The sequence below is a fragment of the Oryx dammah genome, unplaced genomic scaffold (genome assembly GCF_014754425.2).
Source record: "Oryx dammah isolate SB20612 unplaced genomic scaffold, SCBI_Odam_1.1 HiC_scaffold_7, whole genome shotgun sequence".
NCBI classification, from domain to species: Eukaryota; Metazoa; Chordata; class Mammalia; order Artiodactyla; family Bovidae; genus Oryx; species Oryx dammah.
The window spans coordinates 35,098,452-35,119,592 of record NW_024070191.1 but is presented as its reverse complement, the minus strand read 5'-3'; the positions used below and the strand labels follow the sequence as shown (position 1 = coordinate 35,119,592).

Here is a 21,141-nt window from a genome sequence, read left to right as displayed (position 1 = left end):
TTTTTTTTTTTTTTTTTTTTTAAGTAGGCATTAAGTTCCTATAGGGTTTCTTAGTTTTAGGCAGAATTTCTCAGAACTTCACATCTGCACCACTGAAGGTTTATGGGAAGAGCTTAGGATACAGCACAGAAGAGCCTTATCCTTTATTTGATCACATAACTCTGTTCACTCATTTTGGAACAGCATATATGTACCACTGTACTCCTAACTATCCTTGAACTTGGGAGGTCTTAAGCTGTATTTTGGAGAAGGCAATGGCACCCCACTCCAGTACTCTTGCCTGGAAAATCCCATGGACGGAGGAGCCTGGTGGGCTGCAGTCCATGGGTTCGCTAAGAGTTGGACACGACTGAGCGACTTCACTCTCACTTTTCACTTTCATGCATTGGAGAAGGAAATGGCAACCCACTGCAGTGTTCTTGCCTGGAGAATCCCAGGGATGGGGGAGCCTGGTGGGCTGCCATCTATGGGGTCACACAGAGTTGGACACGACTGAAGTCACTTAGCAAGCTATATTTTGGCATTCAGGATTCATGGCAGATAAGATGGTGCTCAGACATTTGCTATTCTCTATAGGTTTCCAAGTTTTGTGGTGTGCAGAAAACTACTATAAAACCAAAACTCTGTGGGAGGAAGAATAAAGTCTTCACATTTTACACATCTGCAGATTAAAGTTGGTCATTGTGTAATGGTTTATTTATTGATGCTTATCCTCTAGCCAAGGACAAATGATGCGGATCACTTTGACCTATATCAATTAGCATTTATCCCATTAAGAAGTGGTTTGCAAGCCTGTTGGGTTCATTTTAACTGCTAAATGAATGACAAGCACATTCTTCATCCAGTTTCTTGGAACTTTGTACTGAGAAGTCTAGTCAGTAAAATCGTAAATGAATACAAACTATCATTTACGCTTTACAAGGTTCCAGAAAACTTTGAAAAGTGGAAACTTTCTAACAGTGAATGTTTATCAAAGAAGTTTAAAGAATCCAGGAGAAAAATATTACAATACTTGAAAGTGTTTTCTAGTTTTAATCATTCTCAGATGGCTCAGATGGTAAAGAATCTGCTTGCAATGCAGGAGACTTGGGTTCAATCCCTGTGTCAGAAAGATCCCCTGGGGAAGGGAATGGAAACTCACTCCAGTATTCTTGCCTGGGAAATCCCAAGGAGAGGAGCCTGGAAGGCTACAGTCCCTGACGTCACAGAGTTGGACACACCTGAGCAATTAACACACACACACACACACACACACACATAGATTTAACGTAACACACTGGCAATGCCAATGACATTCAGAACAACAAAATAACGAAGTATGAGGCCCATTCTTTTCATTATGTTTCTCAGAAGTTCTGAAAGCAATTCCTTTCATTTCCCTGGGAATTCCTGATTCAGAGGGAAAAGCTCACTGGAATCAAGAATAGTTGTCTCTAGGCAAAAGTCCTAGAACCAAACATCCTGGAAAGTGAAGTCAAGTGGACCTTGGAAGCATCAGTATGAACAAAGCTAGTGGAGTTGATGGAATTCAGTGGAGCTATTTCAAATCTTAAAAGATGATCCTGTAAAAGTGCTGCACTTAATATGCCAGTAAATTTGGAAAACTCAGCAGTGGCCACAGGACTGGAAAAGGTCAGTTTTCATTTCAATCTCAAAGAAAGGTAATGCCAAAGAATGTTCAAACTACCACACAACTGCACTCATCTCACACACTAGCAAAGTAATGCTCAAGATCCTCCAAGCCAGGCTTCAACAGTACGTGAACCGTGAATTCCCACATGTTCAAGCTGGATTTAGAAAAGGCAGGGGAACCAGAGGTCAAATTACCAACATCCATTGGATCATAGAAAAACCAAGAGTTCCAGAAAAGTGTCTACTGCTTTACTGACTATGCCAAAGCCTTTGATTATGTGGATCACAACAAATTGTGGAAAATTCTTAGAGATGGGAATATCAGACCACCTGACCTGCCTCCTGAGAAATCTGTACGCAGGTCAAGAAGTAACAGAATTGGACATGAAACAACAGACTGGTTCTAAGTCGGGAAAGGAGTACCTCAAGGCTGTATATTGTCACCCTGCTTATTTAACTTACATGCAGAGTACCTCATGAGAAATGCTGGGCTGGATGAAGCACAAGCTGGAATCAAGATTGCTGGGAGAAATATCAATAACCTTAGATTCACAGATGACACCACCCTTATGACAGAAAGTGAAGAACTAAAAAGCCTCTTGATGAAAGTGAAAGAGGAGAGAGAAAAAGGTGGCTTAAAGCTCAACGTTCAGAAAACTAAGATCATGGCATCTGGTCCCATCACTTCATGGCAAATAAATGGGGAAACAATGGAAACAGTGAGACTTTATCTATTTGGGCTCCAAAATCACTGCAGATGGTGACTGTAGCCATGAAATTAAAAGATGCTTGCTCCTTGAAAGGAAAGCTATGACCAACACAGACAGCATATTAAAAAGAAGAGACATTACTTTGCCAACAAAGGTCCATCTATAGTCAAAGCTATGGTTTTTCCAGTGGTCATGTATGGATGTGTGTGTTGGACTATAAAGAAAGCTGAGCACCAAAAAATTGATGCTTTTGAACTGTGGTGTTGGAGAAGACTCTTGAGAGTCCCTTGGACTGCAAGATCAAACCAGTCAATCCTAAAGAATATCAGTCCTGAATATTCATTGGAAGGACTGATGCTAAAGCTGAAATTCCAATACTTTGGCCACCTGATGTGAAGAACCAACTCTTTGGAAAAGACCCTGATGCTGGGAAAGATTGAAGGCAGGAGGAGAAGGGGACAACAGAGGACAAGATAGTTGGATGGCATCACCGACTTGAGGGACATGAGTTTGAGCAAGCTCCTGGAGTTGGTGATGGACAGGCAAGCTTGGTGTGCTGTAGGCCATGGGGTCGCAGAGTTGGACATGACCGAGTGACTGAACTGAGGCAAAAGTCCACCTCTAGTGGAATCTGAGCACAGATACTGTCTCTCAGAACAAGACTTCTATAAAGGGGAGTTTGCTGTGCTTAGTCGCTCAGTCGTGTCTTATCCTTTGCGACCCCATGGGCTGTAGCCCACCAGGCTCCTCTGTCCATGGGATTCTCCAGGCAAGAAGACTAGAGTGGGTTGCCATGCCCTCCTCCAGGGGATGTTCCCAACCCAGGGATCGAACCCAGGTCTTGCTCATTGCAGGTGGATCCTTTACTGAGCCACTAGGGAAGCCTAAGAAATCTGGAGTGGGCAGCCTATCCCTTCTTCCAGGGGTCTTCCGGACCCAGGAAGTCTCCCACACATCAGGTGGATTCCACACCAGCTGATCTACCAGGGAAGCCCCAGGGCATTTACGAGTCACTATTAAGCCAAATGCCTTACTAATCAAGATGTAGTAAAGTAACCGTTAATGACCTCTCCTCGTACATGGCATGCATTTATGTACAAGGATACGAGTGCTAAGTACAGTATATGTAGCAGTGCTGTGGAATCCTGGGTCAGGGAGGGATGCGAGGGGAAAGAGAAACCAGCCCTGCTCTCAGAAACCTGAGGGGCTGGGTGGGGTGGCAAGGGGAAGGGGAGGTAAATATGAAGATCAAACATGGCATGAAGACTCCAACTTCCTTTATGAGATTGAAACAAGCAACAAAGCCTGTGCCACTTGACAAGTGTTGACTTATCTAGGAACCAAGGCCAAATAGAATATGGAAGGAATTTAAGTTGGAATATAGACTCTATTTTATAAGCTGTTACTCTCTGCAAATGCACTTCATAAAAAAAAAAAAACCACACACACACAACAGAGACATCAGATGATCTAAGATTGTCATGATACTGTGATACTTTTTCCCTAATGAAACATTCCAATCTCTTATTTAATTGAATACATTTTGACTATTGGGGACTATTTCTTGGTTTGGAGCCCTGTCGCTAATATATCTTCATTTAAGAGATAAAGCATGTAAAAAACTGCTGAGTGTGACAAACTGTATAAATGTCAGATGTTTAAAAATACTAAGCTGCACTGAACCAGGGGTTCTCGTAGTATTGTCTATCTGCCAAATTTAATACCGTATCATTTACACTTTACCAAATCACACCAAATATGACACAGAGACAATTTGTTTAAGAAAAGTTTTACTAATGTGTTAATATTTCAGCAAAGTTATTGCAACGGGTTGAAAAGGCAGACAGACACACTATTATAGGCTATTATAAAGTAACAAGTTATACAATTAAAATATTACATAGAACTATGGGATTTACTGAATAACTAACAGACTCATAAAAGAAATTAAATCTGAAAGGTTAAATCCAGTATTAGCACCTACAACATCTCTGAAAGTAAAACTTTTAACTGTTTCATTCTCTCCTAATACATGTCTTATCCTTCTCCCAAAAACAGTGCTCTCAAACCCCAAAGGTGAAGGGTATGGGAAGTCCCAATGCTAAGAACATATAGCCAAAAAAAAGAACTCCAAACAGTGACTCAGGACTTGACAGTTTTAGCTGGAAATCACTTATCTTACTGAACTTGAACCAATCATACGTGTTTCTGTGCACAGAATACTGTATATGATAAAGTCTATGAATCATAAGGACTGCCAGTAGGGAGAGTTAAAAATTAGCAATATACAGTATTATTCCTATCAAATTTTTTTTTCTCTTAAGTTACATTTATAACAAAACTATAATTAAAATATTTATTACACTTGCTCGTTACACATTCAGGGACACAGCAGGGACATTTGAGTTTGATGGTTTAGCATCCACTTTATTGTGCTTACTTATTCTTATAAGGAACAAGCGACACAGACCACGTCTTCCCAATGCTCGAGGTGATGCGGTACCAACAGAATTCTAAAAAAAACCCAAACCTGGAAAATGCATTAAATACTGCTTTAGTTAGGAAACTGATAATAAAACAAGTGAAAATAATACATTATTTTTCCAATGAGCTTCGGTTTGGGGAATTAAACAGCAGAACTAGATCTTTAAGCTTTGAGTCACAGCAAAACTGGTAGTTCTCTGAAATCTGGGAGATGCGTTAGCAAAACCAGACACAGCCCACCCTTCACCAAAATCCTGGAGAAAAGCATTTCATGAATTTGGGGGGAGTAAGACTGAACACTGGCTAGGATACAACGTGCTGAAGCCCAAGGAATGATGAGAACCACTGGTACTGGCAGCAGGTGAGAAATAAACTGTGTTGGGCTGATCAACTGTATATTTTTTTAATGGCTTTGAATGAACAAAGTGAAACGCTTCACTGCATTTTCTCAGAAACTGATCAAAATATTGCAGAGTCCTACACGATCTGGAGACATAAAGTGGATGCTGAGCGACTAGAGGTCACTCCAGGTGCGGAATTTTAGAAAGTCAGTCCTTGGAGTGAATGGCACCGTGGCTCTGGCAGCAGATACGAAGGAATGATGCTCTGGAGAGGAGGTAGGGGGACGCTCTGCGGTCGGCCGTGGACAGGTGAGGGTCCCAGCTGGAGGTGGGATCTGTAGTTAGAAGTAGTAAAGGTTTAGAAAGCGACGCCGACTGACTTCCCAAGAGCAGCTGCTGTGACCTCCCAACATGTGGGCTACACTCTATTAACCCAGGCTCCGGCTACTGAGACGCCCAGATCTGTCTCATCTGCTGAAGGGGGTCCATGGTTCGAGGGTCCAGAGATCTAAGCCTGTACATTTGCATCTCTGACCAACCACGTCTCGAGAGGCAGCACAGAACAGGGGTGCACGGCCAATCCAGGCCTGACTGCCTCCCGCCGACCTGCCAGTTTGGGGCCCTGGACAAATAACTGAAATTCTCCGGGCCTCAGTCCCCTCGTCTGAGAAACAGGGACACCGCCACAGACCTCAGAGGGTGTTGTGAAGGATGCGGGCACGCAGGAGGTGCCCACAAGCGCTGGGTGTTTTTATCATCAGTTATTTATCATGATAGGTTAGTGCTACGTTCTGTTTTTTAAGTAAAGAAGACGATCTTAATCTGAAGAGAGAAAACAACCATCAGTTTGTTGAATAATAAAGGTATCAAAAAAATTAAAACTTTTTTAAAAGGAGCAAGATATAACACTCTTTTTAAAAAATAAAGGCCACATCCATGATTTGTGTGCTCTTAAGTCATTAATTTTAATTCCCATATAATGCGTCAAGCTGCAGACACCACGTACGCTTAAGAAAAATGACAGAACTGAATTCATTATTCTTCAAGAGTTTTTCCCTTTCCTCTAAGACCTCAGCCCACACAGGATCCCAGGTCTGAGGAACACACAGCTCTGAAAACTAAATTACACTGAACGAAAATATTTGCATTCATGAAATTACCACAAGTTCCTAATGTAAATCTCATTTCAAAATTTCACTGTTGTTGAATATTGATAGATTCGTCTCTGGTGTGCAATTGCTCCAAATCCCGCGCCACCTCAGAAAAACAGTGTATTAAAGCAATAAGAGCTGCAAAGTGAGTCATGACAAATGGGTTGTGCCAAGGCAGCGCAGCTGCAACTGATCAAACAAATGTATCCCAGCGGCCCGTCACAAAAACCACACATAGGGCTCCCGGCTGCTCATCTGAGAAATACCAGTTTGCAAAGCGCACGTGAGAAAGTGTGTGAACAGGTAACACTAACTGCTCCAAAACAAAGCCTCAGTAAAGAATAAAACACACGGCAGAGGGTGTCATTATTTAGGTCTGTGTCTTGTAAGAACTCAGGGGACACATGCCCTAGCGCTCAGAGAAAGCAGCTATGTATTAATAGCATTCAACAAATGGTACAGACAAGATATTACTTTTAAGAGGTACTGGAAAAGAAATGAAGGGGAAAAGCACTTAGAATGTGATGGACTCTTCTTTCTCCACATCTCTGCTGCTGCATATACTTATAGGAAGTATGGTGAAAAGACAAGGCTTTATGGTCAACCAGACTCGGGTTCGTAACCCCAGACTATTAGCTGTGTGACCTGGAAATCATCACTTAATCTCTTCCTATCTTGGTTTGCTTATCTGTAAAGTGGGGGGAATACTGGGCAGGATTCTTGTGAGAACTGGAAACACCGTCTGTGTAATACCTAGCACATAGCCATGCCCTCAGAACAGCAGCGAATATCATTGCTGTTGCCCTGGGGAGGAGGCTGTCTGCTCTGGCTGAATCTGTTTCTGAGCGGCCTCCTGCGAGTCAGGGACAGCTGCCTGGGACGCGGTCGGGAAAGCTCAGCAGTAGAATTACTACTGGGAGGTGGAGCGCAGGACGGAAACGGGCAGAAATCAACCATTTTTTTGGTCACTTAGAAGGTACGGTGGCTTCCAGGTGATTCTTCCTCCACATTCCCACCAGCATCCATCAATTTGTTGCTCAGTTGTTCAGCATCATTATATGGATACGTGAGAACATGAACATTCTAAAGAGAATGAACATTTATTTATGGTTCTACCCACTAGAGGTAAGGTTTCTTTTAAAGGGCTATGAAGCCACTTAAATACATGAAATATTTAGAATCTCCCTATTCTGAAACGTTTCTTTGGTCATTAAAGCCATGGCTTTAATGACAGGGAAATCTGTCAGGGAAAAAAATGTCAGGGAAATCTCCGAACTGATTTTTATGTGTAAGACCCATCTATTAAAATGTCCAGGATAGTTTTGAAATATTAAAATAAGACCCCCACCATCCCACAAAACAAAGTAATAACAAAACCAGGCTGAAAACAACAAAGGGGGAAGAAAAAAAATCAGGGTTAAACTATCACTTGGGTTAACAGAATTTGGATTAATGAAACATTTTAAATATCAAGTCAGTACAGAGAGTATGCCAGTATTTATGATGTAGGCGAGAAAATTTATGCACCCTACAAAATTACAAAAATGGCACATAAATCATACAATTTCATATTTACCTTTAATTCTATGGTTTATCTTCCACTGCTCATGCCTCTGTCTTCATAAATGGTAATTTCAATCTAAACAGCATACCTGTTAAGAAAACACACTGGAGAACAGAACACAGAAAAAGGGACTACGGAGAGAAGATGGGTATGATCTGTGCGGACTTGTCTTTACTTACTTTAAAAAAAAATTTTTTTGGCTGCACCTTGCGGGATAGCTCAGTTCCCTACATGAGACTGAACCTGCACCCACCGGCTGGAAGCTCGGAGTCTTAACTGTTGGACCACTAGCAAAGTCCCCCTTGCCTTTACTTATTTTAAATTATTATTTAAGCAATTAAAATAATTATTATTTGCTTTACTTGTTTCAAAACATTAAAAATTTCTCCTGCTTAAACACAGTGTTGGCCACACCCTGCTGAAAAATTCAAGAAATGTCATTGCTTGTGGAATACCACAGAGTTCCTCTCCAAATATTATTTATTTTTTAAAAGAAAAAAAGAATGTGAAAGAGGATACTTTACTGCAGAACTGAGGGGGGCTCTTAACTGAGCATCCACAGTGAGGTAATGACGTCAGGGGTGCAAAACACCCTGAAATTGTATGCAAACTTTTTCTTGTAAGAGAGCTCACAACTTCTAAAAGTTTAAGAAACACTGATACAAGTATAATAAAGCTGTTGAAATTATTATCAGCCGGAAGGCCTGGGATTATCTGACCTAGGTTTTAAAAAAATTTTATTTTATCCAGTTATTTATTTTACTTGTTATCAAGCTAAATTATTAATTTTTTGCAATTTTATTTACCAAATTACCAAAATAAACTTCATGATTTTCAAAGTCAACTGCCTCTAAAATATGCACAGTTATGTCAAAGGTAATGAAATGATACATCTGGCAGCTGTAACTGATTTCAGCGAGTCAGATGAACCCACGGAGCTGCGATTTGTTTGGACGACGAGCTCTCCGCACACTGAGTTCATGCATTTCAAAGGGGCCTTTGGTGTAGCCTCTGCAGCTGAGACGCATGACTCACCCCACCCCCATTATTACTACAAGATGCTGCACAGCCACCAAGACAACGGCAGCCCCAACACTACATGCTCCAGAGACCAGCACGACGCCCGGCAAGTTGTGCTGGAGGGAGAGAGTGCCTTCCAGCAGCAGAGCCCAGGGCAGGTTCGGGAACGGAGGGAAATCCTCTCTGGCCAGGGCTCACGGGGCCATCAAATATTTAGACCTTATGATCTGGACTGAAAAGATACAACTCGCAGTCCTCTCTCAATGGGATCTGTCAGGAGGAGGCCTTGTGGGGCGTAGATCTTCTCATTCTGCTCTTGAATGTATTTGGAGACTTTCTTCAGGACCTGACCAAAGAGAAACAACACAGCTCTCTTACCAACTTCATCAGATTTTCTTTTTGAGTATTCAGCTGAACTTCAAGGCAGTGGAATTAGTTTTCAAAGCAAGAAATAGGTGTTCACGTGGAGGGACAGCTGTGACTCCGTGGCTCATGCCCTGAGTCCCCAACACCCGCCCCCAACAACGCCAGTTCTGAGCAAGTCCATACAGCCTAAGTCCAAAGAGAGATGCAGCCAGGTGGAGGCACGAGAGCCACGCCCCTTCCTCCCACCCCTTCCCTCCATCCTGGATACGGAGAAATTTGGAGGTGACCATATACACACATTACGTGCCTTCCCCTTCCCTACTCAGGAAATGTGCAACATGTGACCTCCTCTGATATCAGGAACAACTTCTGGCTTTCCCCTGGACACTTAGGAGATACTTCTTGGGACTTCTCTGCGGTCCAGTGGCCAGGACCTCAGGTCACTGCTGAGGGCCCATTTGCATGCCTGATGGGGAAACTAAGATCCTACAAACTGTAAGGCATGCCCCCCACTCACCCCCCGAAAAAAGAAAGAACGAACTGCTTTCTCTGCTGTACATTTTCATCAATTTAAAGTCATAATACAAAGCAGGCCTTTGTACATTTAAAACTGAGAAATCTGTTTCCTTCACCAGGCACGTTTGTGCTGGCTGCCATGGAGGTCTGGAGACCAGAGTTCTACCTCATCTCCTGCCTGCATGGGAGGCTACTCTGCAGCCTGCTCTTGTGTCCTGGATGGGAACCTCGATTTATAAGTTTAGTATTAAGGTTGTAAAAGTCAAAGCAAACGTAGACAAAAACCAGATAGGATAAAAAGGAACTTCTGGAAATTGCCAAATCTTAAGCTTTAATAAGGGCAATTCTGAGACAGATAACCTAGAAGAAAATAAATCTTAATCGTGATACACAAAATCAAAGAGTCACATGTTTTATTTCAGATTCAAGGTCATTATAATCCTTTGCTGGCTATAATCTTCAAAGACGCTTTGATCCAATTCTTTAATTACTGTATGTTTCCTTAAATTCACACTACCAGAATATGATAAAGTCACAGATAAATGTGATCACAACATAAAGGGAAAAAAAGAACTGTATGAAAATAAAGCTGGAAAGGAAGAAATCTGATTTAAGTATGGGTCTATAATGTACCAGAACAAACCAACATATTAAAATGATAAAACGTAGCTGCTTTGGCATAAACTGATTTAGAATTTAAAACTCTATGCTGCTTGTATAACGGATTTTCTCACTGAAGGACAATAAACAGTCTATTCAGGTTACATCTCTGGGGAATAATACAATCTCATGTTTTACGTTTTTTTAAAAAGAGCATGATTTTATTAAAAGAGCCATCTGCAGGGTTATGAAGTAATGTAAGAATACTATTTCTAAAGAAAATACTTTTTCACCTAATTACCTAAAGTACATATGTCATTCTCCTATTTTCAACTCTCAAAGAATTTGAGCAGTGCCTGGTCTTTATGAGCAAAAAAAAAAAATCTCAGTCACTCTCTTCCCACCAGCATTTGTCAATCATGCTGCTGCTGCCAAGTCACTGTGCGACCCCATAGACAGCAGCCCAGCAGGCTCCCCCATCCCTGGGATTCTCCAGGCAAGAACACTGTCAATCATGCTAAAAAGAGGGGAAGCAAGTCACCCATGATGGTGCCCAAGTTAGGATTCTCCCTCTTCGCTCCAACTTCCTTCTGTGTTCACCTGCCAGAGCTCGAAACCAGAGAGCCAGGCTCCCCTCGCCCCGTCCATTTACACCGGGCAGACACTGAGAAACCAGCCTGCATGGCTGGTTTCAAAGAAAGGATTCCTTCACACAGCTCTCCTCCCCTCCTTGAGTGCAGGTTATTAGCAAAGACACAGCCATGCTTTATTTGATTCAAGCAGAACTCTGTCATGCAAGGCTTTTGTTTAAACTTTGGTAACACTCATGGACACTTCGTTTCAGTTCAGAAAGAAGACAGTTTTCCTTGGGCGCCAGCTGCAAATCCTCCCACAGTACTGCAGTGAAGGCGGCACCGTGCTAACCCAGATGTGTTGTTAGCGACAGACAGCTCACGGACGTGAGTCAACTCGTACCTCACTCCTGCCAGGACAGAGCACCGTTCTCACCCTCAAGGAACTTTGTGTTGACATTTTATTCATACTTCACTATTTTTAGTAAATCGTTGTTAAAACAAACCATAATACCGAACAAAATTATCTGTTATCCTCAAACCCGCAATAAAAACCTCAGTTTGTATAGTATTTACAAAGCTAAACACTCAGACCTCAGGAAAGGCTATTGTCCTCTTTGAGAATAAGCCTCTCAAAGCCCCTGAGGAAAGATAACCGAAGTGGGGTTGAGTGAAAGGCCCAGGGGCTTAGTGTTTCCAGAAAGATCTGAGTTCCTCTGACTGTGCTCTTTTCACATCACAGCCCATGGGCAGCAGGGACGTCTCTGGTGGACAAACACAGCAACTGCTCCTGAAAGAACGCTCCACAGGCCCATTTGTTCCCTGATTATAACGGGCAGCAATAGAGGGGAATAACACTGAAGCCTTTATCTTCATTGTAAATCAATAAATAGCACATTATAGGAAAAAAAAAAAGCACGATTGTTCTAGTGGGTTTTAAAAGGCCTATTTACAATCTCAAAAAATTTAACCCACGTGACAAAGTGTAAGTGTCACTACACTTGGCTTACTATTTGTAGACTGGAAGTTTTAGTGTTTAAAACAATAAAGACTAAATGACTCAATTTTGTCCCTTCATAAAGGAGAAAATAATAGCATAGGAATTCCTAAGGGGCAAACTGGAGAGAGGGAGTGGCTGAGTACTCTAACATTTTTATCATCTTATCAAAAATACAAATACACATTTACAATGTTTTCTTTTAAAAGTACATGGAGATTACATCTTTATTATGACCATTCCAGTTATGTACTTTGCATGATCTAGTTAATTCATGTCCAAATTTCTTATATAAAATCACATTTATAAAATGTGCCATAAATTTGGGTTTCTTGACTAATTTTATTGGGTCTTTATTTGCTTTATAATACTTACTCTGTAAAAGAGACTTTAATTAGACTTGTAAAGTAATACCTTATATGTTATTTATGAACTCAAGTCCATTATTTTCTGATGTTGAGAAGTGCCTTTGAAATTAATAATCAAAATAATCAAATACTAATCAAAAATTTTTAATTAAGAGTTGCTAAATGTTTTAGTAGGTAAAGAAACTAGTAGCTGCTAAAAAAAGATTACTTATACACTTATACACTCAAGGTAAAAAAAAAAAACTGCACATGTAAGTGCACACATATCTGATTAAAACATATATATATATATACACACACACAACTTGATTTTTAAGTCTATCTTAAGAAAACTTTATTTAGCACCTGCCATATGTAAGGCAATTTATTAATTCAAAGATCCATTATATTTCTTTTTTGGATTTACCTTTTTTGTTTTTTTAAACAATGTGTCCTAATTACTGCTATACAGCAAAGTGATTCAGTTACACATGTACCTACGTTCTCTTTCATATTCTGTTCCAGGATGGTTTCTTTCCTATGTCTCCTCATCTGCATCTGCTAACACCCACCCCCACTCCTTGGTAACTACCAATCTAAGACCCGCTTACAACTGAGAACTCAGATTTGGAGAGATGAACTTGTCCATGACTCATAACTAGGAAATGACCTGGCTGGCACCCAGTGGTCAGTCTCTTTGTAACTGATGCCAGAGGCAGGTATCTGTATCTATTTTAGCAAAGACACATGAAAAAATAAGTTAATAAAAATTTCATCAATAAAATTAAAAACTACAGTGAAATAACAATTCAAGCATGCAATATTCCGTGAGGCGTGAATAAAACACTCTGGAGGACGTATTTCTGCCTTAAATTGGCTATATTACACGTCTTTGACGGCCACGTGGCATGAGTATCTTACCTGCATGAGCCCAGGCCCCCCCCCCCCCCCCCTCCTGTGGTCAGTGGCTCCCCAGCGCGCCTCCTCCACCATCTCATCCCCTGAATCCGCTCACCTCCTGCCGTCCCTGCCGCTCCCTCCCCGCCCAGGCTCTCCTCCTCTCCTGCCTGGACAGAACTATGAAGCGTCTTACTTGCACTTTTATACCTTTCTTCCCCAGAGCCAAGAAATCTGTTTAAAATGAAAATCAGATCCTACCACCCTCCTGTTTGAAAAGCTTCAGTGATCCTTCCCTGCATGGAAATAAAATCTAAGCCTCTTTCCATGGAGCACACACTCCACGGGGCAGAACGCAGGTCCCCTCACCTCTCCTGTCACCTCTGCCCTCCCCTCCTCTGTACAGGGGACCTACTCTCTGCACATCCTCCTCCATCCTCCTGAAAGGCCCCAGGCTCCCCATCTTTCATGTGGCAGCTGAACATTAGCACCCCAGAGGCCCTTTCTGACCACCCCATCTAAATTAGTCTCTCTGGTTATGTTCTATCCTAGGGAAGTTTGGTTTTTTCTAGGGCATTTATCACAACTTACAATTCTGTGGGTTTTGTTCCTTAGTATCAGTTTTTACCAGACTTATAAACTCCACAATGTCAGTAACCACGTCTGCCCATTCAGTTATATCCTCTGCACAGTGCTTAGCACATAGTAGGTGTTCAATAAATATTAATCGAATGGATCCCGTGTCCCTTCACTCACCAAATGTATCACTAAAGAGGAGCTGCTAAGACAGAACAGACTGAAAGTGGATACGGATCCTCTGTGACTTCTGATGTCGAACATTAAGCAGGAAAGAAAGTGTGTGACGTGGAGAAGGGCATAAACTGCCTGTGTAGCTCTTTAAATGCTCACCAGGGGATTCACACCAGGATGGTAAGGAAGAACACGGAGGCATGTTCAGCCAACGGCTCAAAATGCTGGAGCCACACCTGTGTCCGCTCTCCACCACATGGAGTACAAGACAGCCACCAGGACACTTTGGCCAGTGGGGGTGCGATACTAAGCTCCTAGAGCCTTCCCTTTCTAAACACAGTCAGCACGGAATGATCCTCTAGGGGTTTACTGTGATTAATGTACATCCATTCATTTAACACACGAGTGCCTCCTATGCCCAAGGCCTCGTGCTAGGCATCAAGAGGGACACACTGTCCTTGATCACAAGAAAAACACGTACTTGATGGGCAAGTAAGACAGGAATATAAATGCTACATTCCTCAGCAGAGAGTGCTTAAGTACCAGAAAACAGATTCCAGTAAAGCGCTGTGGGGACAGAGGGGAGAAGGAATCCAATTAGAAGAGAGGGTGAAAAGTCAGCTGAGAGCGGGACTGAGGCCATTCGGACATGGGAAGGGCATCTCAGGTGGAGGAAGGCTTCTCAGAAGGTGCACCTGGCTGAAAGATAAAGCGAGGACAGGGGAGACAGGGCTGGGGGAGGCGAGCTGGGGGAGGGCTTGCGACAGCCCCTCATGCTGCAGGAGAGGCACGCTGTGTTTCACGACACAGCAGCTGTTTGGAAATGGAAGAGAAAGGCAGGAAAGAGGCTCTGTGGCTGTGGTGTTGGTCTAGGAGAGACGTCACAAGGGCATAAATCAGGGGGAGGCAGAGGGTGTCATAAAGTTAATGAATGGGGAATTGGAAGACAGCTCGGTCTGACTACTGATACAATTTCGCTCTTCTCGACCCCCACCTGAAGATGCTGGGCAAAAAAGACAGGGTGCTGCTGAACCAAGTGGGGAGTGGGAGGCTTGACTTTCGGACCCCTGAGTTGAGGAGCCAGCAGCTCTGGCTCCAGCGGACAGTTCAGAGGGGAGACAAGGACTCAGGTGGGAGGAGGAGACAGAGGGTACAAATTTGGGGAAATAAAAACTCAGCATGTCTGCGTGTCTGGTCATAGAGGCAACAATAAAATCTGAATTATTATTATTATTAAAAAGGCCTTTTAAATTTTATAGCAAGCGTCACCATGTAAACATAACCTGTAACAAACCCACATTTTTTTTTAAAATGATTGTAAGAGATTGGGAAAACACGGGCAGGCTTACCTTCTCATAATGAGTTTCCATGCACAAGAAGATGGTGTATGCTGTTAGACAAGCCAAGCAGCCTTCCAGATACGACTGGCCCCCAAGCTTCTCAGCCTCGGCATAAAGGTTATTTAGGGTCCGAACTGTTTCTTCAAATTGCTGCCGATCAATCTGTACAGAGAAAAAAATTTTTAAATCAGTTTTGGAAAAAAAAAAAAAAGATGACCACATCACTCCTGCTTATGATCCCTAATTAGGTCACTGTCTTGTCAACATTTTTATCTGTCGGCAAACAAATTTTTAGGTGACTCAAACTGGATCTAAGTTGCTGAAACTGGTTAGTGCTTGTTTCGTTTCATCTTTCTTTTGGACACTGTGTTATGTCCAGGCTGAAAAGGGTGTCGCCCAATCCTCTGTGCTGAATCACAAGTAACTTAATTAAAGAACACAGTCCTTCCGGCCCTGCATTCTCTCACACTCACATTTACAGAGCTCGTACCTTCGGGTATCACCACAGGCAGGCCTTGGAGAGAGATGAGTAAGACACTGACTTGTCCTCACGGCATTCACAGTCACGAGTGTAACAGACATGTAACAGTGAAAACACAAGAAGCCGACCGAACAGTGCAACTGAGGCGTGTGTGAAGAGTGTGGGGCGCCCGAGGAGGGGCGGCACGCTGCCTTACCTGGAAGGGGCAGGCGACCTTAAATCGCAGTCCCTAAATGCCAGCAGCAACTGAGGCCAAAAAGGGGAGTAAGCACTCTGCCAGGAGATCAACAGGGGCAAACTCTGTATGCTTTCCCATCTCTTTTACAGTAACTACTTGGTTACTAAGAGCTCACATTGGACAAGGCAAAATCTCCCATTACCGCGAGGCTCTTCTCACTAAGGACGCCTATGACCTTTTTCTAGTCAGTGGCACCATCACCTAACACGTGTGCTAACACGACCATCGTATCTCCTTTTCTCTAATCACCCGCTTTCACTTTCTTCTTCCAGTATCCCTTTCCTTCCTTCCTTAACAGTACTTTGTCAATTTCAAATCTCCATGGGAATTTCAAGGCCCAAGGTAGAGCATCTCACCCAATTCTATCATTCTCAGGAGGTAACAAAGCCCAACTTATCTGTCCTTATCCTCAGCCCGCTCTCACACTGTACCCCCCTTATTCCTAAAACCAATACCCACTTACATATTAATTCTTTCCTTTATGAAGGCTTTACACAGCAACAGACTCAGAAAGAAACTCCAAGAACCTTAATACACACTTTGAGACAGAACATTTCCAAATTTCCAAAATTATGCTCCAAGAACATAATTCTTTCTTAACAGATTATCAACCTTAAGCTCTTAAAAAAGCCTTTAGGTAAGAGGCAGCTGCCTTGTCCTTCACGTGGAAAATGGTGAAGATTCAATGAGCCAAAGGCATGAAAACCTTAAAGTGGCAGTGACTCAACCTGCCTTTTAAAAGGAGCTACTTTAAATTTCCCAGGAGTGTTTCTGATGGGGGCTGGGAAAGTGGGGACAGAGCTGGGAGCCAGGGCCCCCACTTGAAGATGTGCTGTGTCACTAACGGTCACCTGGGCAACCTGTTACCACTCCCAGAACACAGACTTAGAGGAGACCTGCTCAGTGAACAAGTGTTGATGGTAAATTGTTATCTCCACCTGGTTCTGTCAAAGTTAAGGTCTTCTGTTTATTCATCAGTAAAACCATGAAAGTCCAAATAATTACAAACACTCGCACTTGGATTTATCTACAATGTTATGATCTGAAAAAGAAACTTCTCTGAATTATTTATGTTTCTTTGGATAGAATGATTAAAAACTAGGTGATCCAACCCAGAAACTTTTTTTTTTTTTTTTAAGCCACACCAGGTGGTCTGTGTGATCTCAGTTTCCGGACCAGGGACTGAACCTGCGTCCCCTGCCTTGGAAGCGCTGAGTCTTAACCACCAGACTGCCAGGAAGTCCCCAACCCAGAAATATTTGATTTCTTTCTGATTTGGAATTACAGATCCTACCAGAAACACTAATTCTTAAAAGTTATTCCACGACTGCAATGCTTTACAGGATGGAAGCAAGTCATAAACCATTAAAAAAATTTTTTTTAAATCCAAAGTGAAGATTAAAAAAAAAATAATAGTTTAATTAAAAAACAAAAAAGATGGGAGTTCCTTGGCAGTTCAGTGGTTAGGTTTTGGCACTTTCACTACCGAGGGCCCCAGTTCAATCCCTGGTCAGGGAACTAAGATCCTGCATGCTGTGCAGCATAGCCAAAAAAACAAAAGAGTATCTTAGAAAGGTTTAAAAAAAGCGTGACAGGCAGCAGTCAAGGCAAGGACACACAAAGCTAAGGGCTCTGCAGGGCAACCGCCGGCCTTGCTCTCACGCCCTGCAGGCCCTATGAAGCACAGCTGTCAGTGAGCCCCTCTGGGTGCCTGGACACCGACACAGCAGCTATCCTGACATCTAGAGGTTTGTCAAGTTAGAGCTACTTGGACCGATAAACAGTGGAGGTCTAAATGGAAACAGGAGTCAGGCTCATCTCCCAGAATTTCTGTTTCATGTTGAACTACCTGCCTAAAGCATCAGGCTGAAGCTTATCAAAGGTAATGAGTCAAAGATAATTTCTACTGACCGGCTGTAGAGACATAGTTTTAAAGGGATGCAGGGCACAAATGCCTCAATTATAGCTCACTCAATTCTCTTTCTGCCCACACCAAGGGTTCCTAAGATGTCCGTATGCTGGCTAAAGTTAAGAATCAAGCTTTAAAGAAATGTCCTGGCGACAAAGAGCTTACACATCAAAGTATTATGTTCTCAGAGGCAGTGAGAAAGTAAACTTGTTAACACACAGAACTTGTTCTTACTCCCAAATTAAAGGGTACAAATGTGTGTGTTTAATGCTTTAAAGTCATACAAAACAGCTGGATGTTTATGTCTCCCTATTACACTGCCAAGTACGACGTTCTCACAAAGGGAAACTCAGCCTCAGTGGCAGCACAATCAGTACAATTTCTAGGTTAAGCGGTAGAGAAACAAAGAAAGAAACCTTTCAATTTTCCATCAAACAAAGCAAGGAAAATTTAAACCTGTAATTTAAATTTCATCTCAACACACTTAAAAAAAAAATCAAAGCTTTCCCAAACAGTTTCAAGTATAAGCTAGTGTTTTAACTCAAACATTTAAAAAGAAAAAAAAAAAAATTTCAAGGGTAGCTCAGCTGATAAAGAATCTGCCTGTAATGCAGGAGATCTCGGTTCAATTCCTGGATCGGGAAGATCCCCTGCAGAAGGGATAGGCTACCCACTCCAGTATTCTTGGGATTCCCTAGTGGCTCAGATGAATCTGCCTGCAATGTGGGAGACCTGGGTTCGATCCCTGGGTTGGGAAGAGTCTCTGGAGAAGGAAATGGTAACCGATGCCAGTATTCTTGCCTGGAGAATCCCCATGGACAGAGGAGCCTGGCGGGTTATAGTCCATGGGGTCGCAAAGAGTCTGACTGAGCGACTAAGCACACACACACATAGTACTCAGAATCACAAGTGGTACTGGGCTACACGAAGTCAGAGAAACAAAAGGACTCCAGAATTTGCCAAGAGCAACTTCCTACAGCCATCCATGGAGTACTGTAACTGCACCGTTTCTGTATTCAGGCTATAAAATAAAGGTTCCACCACACACAGAGTTGAAGGCTCATGTCTGATTCTGCATAAATAGACTTGGCTCAATTATGAGCTGGAAGTTTGACTTTTAAATCCTTTAAACAAAGCATCAAGTGACATCCAAATAAGTGTGGGACAAAAGAGCTGTTTACATTCTGATCCGAAAGCACATAAACAGTATTAAGTCAGAGTTTCCCTAAGAGACAAAAGTGAAACATTTGATCTATTTCATATAAGTACTAAAAAAGCCTGTTAACTGTAATGCTAAATTATTTTAAAAACCACATTCAGTAGCTCTAGCCAACAGGCAACTTGCTCAATTTCTATCTTCTCAAACCACCATGGAGGTGTCCAGCTAGTGTCGGGCTGAGTTATCTCATAACGTGGCAACAACAAACTGCAACAATTACAGGTCATTTCACAAACAAACTAATCTACAAATCATCTTTATAAGGTGTGCTGGGTCCTTAATTTGCATTTAAAGAAACATACTTGGGCCACTAACCTGCTGAGGGTTCGAAATCAAGCCAAAGCACACTGCCATTGAACTTTGTTGATTCTCCCACCTTGGCAATCAGGTAGAATGACCTACCACCCCGCAAGCTAATTTTAAATGGCTGCTGCACATTGCTCCAGTACATACTCATCCACACCTGCCTACTCCGTGGCCAGCACTTCACAGCTCCACACCCACACCCAACCACCCCTGACTCCCTCACCCTCTTGTCAAAGAGAAAAGAACTGCAAAACCTGCTCCCATCTAACCAGAAGCTGACCTCTGAGCAGGAAACAGGTTCACCTTACAAACCTCAAGATCAGTCTGTCTTTGGGTGTGTGAACACACTTAGGCACAAGAAAACACATACATAGTCTCACTTCGCTGAACCTGTACAGTAAGATCCAATGGCCATTATTATTCTTTTTATTAAGTCTGAAGAAAGGAGAAACATCCCTTCCTGCGCCCAAGACCGCCCAAAGGACCCACATTCTGATGACAGTTCTGGCCCACAGGCCAACAAAAGTCGGCTCCCAGCGATAACAGCATAAGGAACCAGTTGAGGGCCTCGTTCTGAGATTATTTCCCTGTCCAGAACCATGCACTACTCTGTGTTTCTCAAGGTTCGGAGAAGGCCTGTCTGCGCTGCCCAACACAGCACCGAATAATAAACCAGCCCAAGCGGCCAGACGCCCGTCACTCGAATGGTGGTGATCTCCTTTGCGTGGTGAGGTTGGAGAATGCAGCTTACACAACACGCCCAGGTGGGTGGCCTGGAGGGTCAGGAATCAAGCGCCTCATCACTGTGGTCACTAACCCGGGGTGGGGTGGGGAGGACGGCAGCATACCGATTCCAGCCCTGGCCATCGTCAGGTCATCCGGCCCGGCGGCTTGGCCTCATTCCTCCTGCTCCCGACCCTGGGTCTAGCTTACCAGACCCCTCCTGGCACAGCCCTGGCCCAGGCCCCTGCTGTGCCCGGCCCCTCCCAGACGCGCACCCCGCCGCCGCCCCGGCCGAGCGCAGGTGCGGGGAGCCCGGCTGCGTACCCGGTTCTCCAGCTCCGCGGGGAATTTGGTCTGGAACTGGCAGCGGGTGCCACTGCTGTAGTCTCGCTGAATGAAGACCTTCCCGGACACCGGCGCCTGCTGCGGCCTCATGGCGAGGACAGGACGGGCCGCGCTGCGGGTTCGGGGGACACCAACCACGGTCATACCCCCGGCCTGGACCCAAGACTCCGGCCCGCCAGCCCCGCAGATCCGCCCAGCGCCCAGAGCGGCCCAAGGCCTCCCGGCCCCACTCCCCTTCACCCATGCTGGCACCACGGCCCTTCAGCTCCCTCCCCGGCCCAGGCCCCTAGCCCCCCCACAGCCCGGTTCGGCCCGGGAAACACGAACCCGCCTCCTCTGCCCTCCAGCTGCTGTCGCAACGCCTACGCCTCCACTTACGTCCTGCCGCAAAAGGCCTCTTCCCCGCGCTCCACCTCCCCGCCCCTCTGCTTCAACACATACCTCAAGTCTAGGGCCCACCCTCTCCTCCGGCCGTAAAGCGATCCTGTCGAGACTGCGCGCTACGGTGCGGGGACGCGCTGTGGGCGGGGCGCGGGCGGACTCCGCCCCCCGCCCTGCTCGTAGGAGTCTGGCTGGAAGGAAGAGGCAGGGCGGGGCTTCGGGGCGGGTCCGGGGGCGGGTCCTCAGACCCGG

General features: G+C 43.9%; 1 protein-coding gene across 3 annotated transcripts; it reads right to left on the bottom strand.

Annotated features, from left to right (window-relative positions):
* Positions 1–4,115: 4,115 nt before the first annotated feature.
* GOLGA7 (golgin A7) lies at positions 4,116–21,030 on the bottom strand. Of its 3 annotated transcripts, none has more exons than XM_040243311.1 (6): positions 20,950–21,030; positions 20,488–20,620; positions 15,297–15,449; positions 9,147–9,248; positions 7,895–7,957; positions 4,116–5,502 (listed from the first exon to the last, which is right to left on the bottom strand). In XM_040243311.1, exons 2-5 carry the CDS (start codon positions 20,596–20,598, stop codon positions 7,910–7,912), a joined length of 414 nt encoding a protein of 137 aa, XP_040099245.1. In that variant the 5' UTR covers positions 20,599–20,620; positions 20,950–21,030; the 3' UTR covers positions 4,116–5,502; positions 7,895–7,909. The 3 variants fall into 3 exon arrangements, with proteins under 3 accessions (XP_040099245.1, XP_040099244.1, XP_040099246.1); XM_040243310.1 differs by lacking the exon at positions 20,950–21,030 and adding an exon at positions 20,836–20,919; XM_040243312.1 differs by lacking the exon at positions 20,950–21,030 and adding an exon at positions 20,887–20,912.
* Positions 21,031–21,141: the final 111 nt, after the last annotated feature.